Raw genomic sequence first — 6,275 nt, 5'->3', positions numbered from 1 at the left:
ACCGCCCATTTGCAACTAACTGTGGTCCCGTCATTAATTGCGGGTTAACCACTTACAAATATTAATATGGGCTTTATTGACTCTTGACTATGACGTGATCCCATGACATAAATAAGGGGGTTAGGGTGGGACCCTAACACAGGTTGGGCGCCCGACTCGTCTAAGTGCGACGGTGATGACTCAGGGGCCTGACATCCTCCCCCACCAGAAGTCATTGCCATCCTTGGCAATCCGGCTACTCTCATCAACTCAACATCATACTCAACAATCTCTTTCCTCCATCTCCACAGTGAATCCTCTATTTCCTAGCTACTCTTCTCTGGTGCATTCTTCCATTTAATAAAGAACTATGTCATGTCATGTTTCCAACACCCATAGTCCGAAGATCCAGAATCTTCTCTAGAACAAGGTGTGGCCTGTCCACAATCATGGCTAGTCCTCTCGGTGGTTCTGTCCTCTCAGGCTGATGTGCATCAAGTCGACATCTCTTGAGTTGACTCATATGGAACACAGGATGTTTCGAACGCATGTGGTTCAAAAGCTCCAACTCATAGGCAACTTCTCCAACTCGCTTCTTTACCCGGAATGACCCTTCATACTTCCTCGTCAAAGATCTTGTAGTCCCTTTTGGTGGATGAAACTGATCTCCGGTGATCCTCAGAAAAACCATATCCCCAACACTGAAGTGTGCGTCCCGTCTATCCTTATCTTCCCATTTCTTCATCCTCCTTGCAGCTTCATGCAAGTGCACCTGTGCTAACTCCAAGGTCTCCTCCCATGCTGTCAAGAATCTCTTCACATGTGGACTCCTCATAAATCCCCTCGATAACACGGTGTGTGGAGCAACTAGCACCTGTCCATTTACCAACTCAAATGGACTATACCCGGTTGCAGAACTCTTCTTCATATTGTAGCTAAACTGAGCCACATCCAAGAGTTCAGGCCAATTCTTCTGATTAGTCGTCACATAATGTCTCAAGTAGTCCTCCAACAGTGCATTAATCCATTCAGTTTGTCCATCTTTTTGCGGATGGTAACTCAAACTCTACAATAACTTTGTCCCCACCAACTTGAACAAAGTGGTCCAAAACCTACCTGTAAATCACAGATCTCAGTCCAACACAATACTCAATGACATACCCCAATACTTCACAACATGTTTGAAGAATAACTCAATAGTCTTCTCGGCTCCACATGGTATCTTCGTTGGAATGAAGATGACATACTTAGAGAAACGATCGACCACGACCATAACTCCATTATACCCATGTACCTACGGTAACTAAGTGATGAAGTCCATCGAAACACTCATCCATGGTCTCTCTGGAATCGGTAAAGGCTGCAACAATCCTCCCTGCCTCTGGTCTGCTGACAAATGATGCACGTATGTACATACTCCTCTACATCCTCCCGCATCTTCTCCCAAAAGAATCCTCTCTCCAACAATGCCAAAGAACGATGTTGCCCTGGGTGGCCAACCCATGGAGAATCATGGCACTCCTTCAAGAGGTGCCTCCTAAGTCCCGATGACTTGGGAATGTAAAGTCGGTTCCCAAAGAAAAAGAGTCCATCTTGTAGAAAAAACCTCTGTGTCTTCCCTTCCTTCACCTACTTCAAGATGCTTTGTGCTTGAGTATCTGTCTCCATACTAGCTCGAAGTCTATTCTACATCTCATCAGTAATCTGTACTCGACTCCTACTTCATTCTTCCCGGTCTTCTTCCTCCTCAAGTGCAGCTAACTGTCCCTTCCTCCTGAGGGCATCTGCAGCTGCATTGAGTCTACCTGGTCAGTGTTCAATAGTCATGTCGAACTCTTCCAAGAAGTCTTACCAATGAGCTTGCTTCGTTGATAGCTTCGGTTGTGATGAAAAATAACTTGTTGCAACATCGTCAGTCTTGACAACAAAAGGCTTCCCAATCTAGTAATGCCTCCATACCTATAAATAGTGGATGATTGCAGTCATCTCCTTCTCATGAATTGGATATCGTCGTTCTCTATCCTACAATTTTCGACTCTCATATGCCATCGGATGCCCATCCTGCATAAGAACCCCTCTTATCACAAAATTTGAAGCATTTGTGTGCACCTCAAACGGTCTCTCAAAGTCAGGTAACTTCAGTATCGGTGTTTTAACCATCCTCTTTTTAAAGTCTTCAAATGCTGCTCAACACTTCTCCGTCCAACTCCATCTCTTTTCCTTCTTCAAAAGGTTTGTCAGTGGCGATGTCACTTTGGAGTACCCCTCTGCAAACTTCCATTAGTAGTTAGTCATCACCCAAAACACCCTCATATCATGGACAATCTTCAGTTCGACCCAATCCTCTATCTCCTTCACTCTGCTTGGCTCCATTTGTATGTTTCCTTGACCCACAATGTGTCCAAGGAATGGAATCTCGGTCTGGGAAAACATACACTTTGACTTCTTCAAGTACAGTTGATTCTCCTTCAGCGCCTCAAACACCAAGGCCAAGTGTTTCTTATGGTCCTCCATGTTATCATTGTATATTACGATATCATCCAAGTATACTACCATTAACAAATCCAAATATGGACATAGCACATCGTTCATCAAAGTGAAAAACGTAGTAGGGGCATTACACAACTCGAAAGGAATAACAAGGAACTCAAAACTTCCATACCTTGTCACAATCATGGTCTTCTTCTCATCTCCCTCTGCTATCGCACTTGATAGCAACCATGTCTCAAGTCTAGCTTGGAAAACACTCGGACTTTTGCAAGGTTATCGAAGCAATCCGCAACAAGTGGAAAAGGATATTTGTTCTTTATCGTTTTCTTGTTGAGAGCACGATAATCACAACACATATGTAGCTCATTCGTATCTTTATTCCATTGGAATAATACCGGAGCACCATATGGGGACCTTGAAGGTCGTATGAAACTTGCATCAGCGAAATCCTTTAGCTGTCGTTTCAACTCCTCCAATTCTGACCCTGATAAACGATAAGGATCTTTTGTCGGAGGTGCTTCCTTGGCTCTAGCTCAATGTTATAGTCCATTGCACGCCTTGGTAGAAGTGTCTTCGGCAGCTCATCGGGCATAAAATATGCATACTCATCGAATGCATCAGAAATCTCAGTTGGACTAAGCGTCCCCACTCCATCATCGCTTTCAACTCCCCTGATGACTGTCGCATATGTCTCCACATCTGAATCCCGCATCGCCTTCCTCATACTTAGTGCAGACACATGTTGGACCTTCACTTCTTTCCGTTGCTTATGAGTCGAAAAATTCCAAGTTCGCGAGCCTCTAATCAACATGATCTCATTGCAAAACGGGACAATAATTACCTTATTGACCTTCGGAAAATCTTGCCCTAATATCATATCAAAGTTGTTCATCTCCATCACCGTGAAGTGCAATCAACCCTGCCAGTCTGCAATTCAAATTGGCACTTCATCTGCCAATCCTGACACTTTAGCCTTCGAGTTCACTGCCTTGACTTCCACATTAGTTGGAACAATCTGCAGCCCAACTTCTCTTGCCAACCTTGTCGTCATAAAGTTGTGTGTGGCACCTGTGTCCACCAAAGCTTGGATAATTTTTCCATGAACTTCCAAGTCAAGAAACCCCAAACTATGTATCCAAGATTTCTTTTCAAAAAATTCAGACTGCATACATACCTGGTCTTTGCATTTTGCTGTTGTACTGGCTCTGATACCATCTGTCATGACCCCAATTCTTTTTTCCCGAATTGAGCTACGTGCGACACCGACTAAATGACTCAACCCATTAGTTTTCTTTACATTTTCCAGACTACACCTACTTATTTCTTCATTCATCATTATTAAATAATTAATTGTGGAATTACTTAACTAAACAATCACAACATCACATTAATGCAAGAGACACATTCATTTATGTAATAATTCAACTTTATATGAAAATATGTAATTTTACAATTTTCCAGGGAGACAAGTCTCAACTCGTTTCATAAAGTTTACAAGTTCAGGTGCACTGCTCGGTCAGTCGGCCTTGCTGCACAACCTGACCACAGCCACACCCCGTTCAGTACTGCCCCTTCCCTAGGCGCTCGACCCACCCTGTCGTGTGGTCTGCATAGTCTACTCGCGACCCAACCTGCTAACCCACTGTGTAGACCCACCCACCTGTGTTGCCGCGCCCTTGTTGTTCGCCCGCGCTCACCTGAAACGACGCCGGGTTGACCCGCCCGCCTGCGGTCACACAACTCGTGCTGCATTCAGACATGCCCGACCCGTGGGCTCATCTCTGCCTGTCCACTCATTTTCGTTCTGTGTTGTATTTTGCTATGAGTTCGTTGATCCTCGTTTGGTTGTGCCTTCGCCCATATATATATGTTGCCCGGTCGTTGGAATGGGTTCAGCTCTTGCCAAGCCGACCTACCCTATTTCACAACTCGTGTCTCTCCGCAATAATATTACGTTGTCCCACCCAATCGTTCACGTCGGCCCGTCACCCAACACGACCTCCGCCTATATACCTACTAGCCCACATGCACCCAACACTTAGTCATTTCGTGTTGGCGCCCTCAGCTCGTTGGTTATGTTCGCTCGCCTCGACTCGTTGGTTAAATGCACCCACCACAACTTGTAGGTTAAATGTGCCCATTCGCTCATCGGCTATGTGCGCGCCTGCCCAGCTTGTTGGTTAAACACGCTCGTCAACTTGTTCGTTAGCTCGTCGGTTAAACGTGCCTGGGTTGGGCGCTTGACTCATCCAAGTGCGACGGTGATGACTCAGGGGCCTGAAAACGTTGATGCCTTGATGAAATCTAAATATCTACCATAAATTTTATCAACTAAAATTCTTTCAAATGCCTCAACCAACATTTTATCAATTCATTGATTTCTCATTTTATCCATTGACAACACAAACTCAATAATTTCCTTTGTGTACATTCACTCCCTTAAAAGATTAATACCAAGAATTAAAACACTTAAGCTAAATAAGAATCTAAGCTAATGAATTTCCTTTTGCAATACTTTGAAATAACACTATACTACTTAAATGTAGTCATTATTTAATGCAGAGATGCGAAATTCCAAATTTCTATCATTCACTTACTCTTTCACTTTCCATAACCATAAATTTGTTACTAAACAATTTAATAAACCATCATGGAAGGTAACACAAACTCACAAGTTCACTATTTCTGATGTAAGTCAAAAGTAACTAACAATAGTAATGTAAGACAATTCAAATTATAAAGAAGAATAAAATAATAAATAAAAGAAAATAGTAATGTAAGACCATTCAAATTATAAAGAAGAATAAAATAATAAAAAAAAAGAAAATGAAAAGAATAGAAAGGCATTTCCATACAAAACCATAAAACATTAGGGTATGCATGATAGGACATGTCCTCTTCAAAGTACATAATAATAGATTCTAGTGGGGGCACATATGGACAAAGTGGTAGTAAGCTTTCTTAATACTACATGCTCAAAAGAGTAGTAGTTCTTCAAGTTGATATATGACAACTTTGGAATATTTTTTATTTTTTTTTCCCCTTGTACTCTTAACAACCATCTTGAATTTTGTATTATATTCTATATTTACCTTTTAAAATGGAACACATATGATAAGCAAACCAAGCTTGTGTTCAAGATTTCCATCATATCTAATTATATGCTTAGGATGCTCATCATTTTTTTTTTGTGAGTCCTTAGCTTACAATTTTGTGCTAGAACTTTGGGCAAGGAATTTATAATATTTTAAGCAAGAGTAAATTATATTTAAGCTTACATGGCTTGCCACTTGTAAAATAATCACATCAACACATTTGTACATAATTTGATCAAATAGTAAAAGATGGAGATATCACACTTTTTGTATCCTTGAGCATTTATTATGTACATACTTTTGTATAAATATAGAAGTGCATGCGACAATAGTAAACTTAATGAGAACAACCCAGGAATTGTGGGAGGAAAGTGCATGCGACAATAGTAAACTTAATGAGAACAACTCAAGGAATTGTGGGAGGAAAGGTTGTGACAAGTTTTTGGAAATGGGGAAATAGAAATTGAGCAACACTCTGTCATATGTTGTGCAATGTATTCACAAATCAATGAGAGGTCGATTTGGATACTGGACATTGGGAATCAATAATTAGCGAGGATTTGAAAAGAGGTATAACAAGGTTAGTGTAGAAAATGATGTGGGCAAGATACATATGGTTGGGAGTAGAGTCAATAAAAAACTAACCCTTAATGCAGAGTGAATGAGCTTGAATCTAGTAGAGTAGACCAAGTCTATAATTAAGGTTCTACC

General features: G+C 41.5%; 1 protein-coding gene across 1 annotated transcript; it reads right to left on the bottom strand.

Annotated features, from left to right (window-relative positions):
• Window positions 1-352: 352 nt before the first annotated feature.
• On the bottom strand, window positions 353-907 carry LOC149178956 (uncharacterized). Its single transcript, XM_089422299.1, has one exon. The coding sequence runs from the start codon at window positions 905-907 to the stop codon at window positions 353-355; it is 555 nt and encodes a 184-aa protein (XP_089278425.1).
• Between the last annotated feature and the right edge of the window lie 5,368 nt (window positions 908-6,275).

Source organism: Pinus tabuliformis, chromosome 4_1 (assembly GCF_031772625.1).
Source record: "Pinus tabuliformis cultivar Carrire ecotype Pingquan chromosome 4_1, CPIR1, whole genome shotgun sequence".
Classification (NCBI taxonomy): domain Eukaryota; kingdom Viridiplantae; phylum Streptophyta; class Pinopsida; order Pinales; family Pinaceae; genus Pinus; species Pinus tabuliformis.
This window is presented reverse-complemented; position numbering and strand designations above follow the sequence as displayed.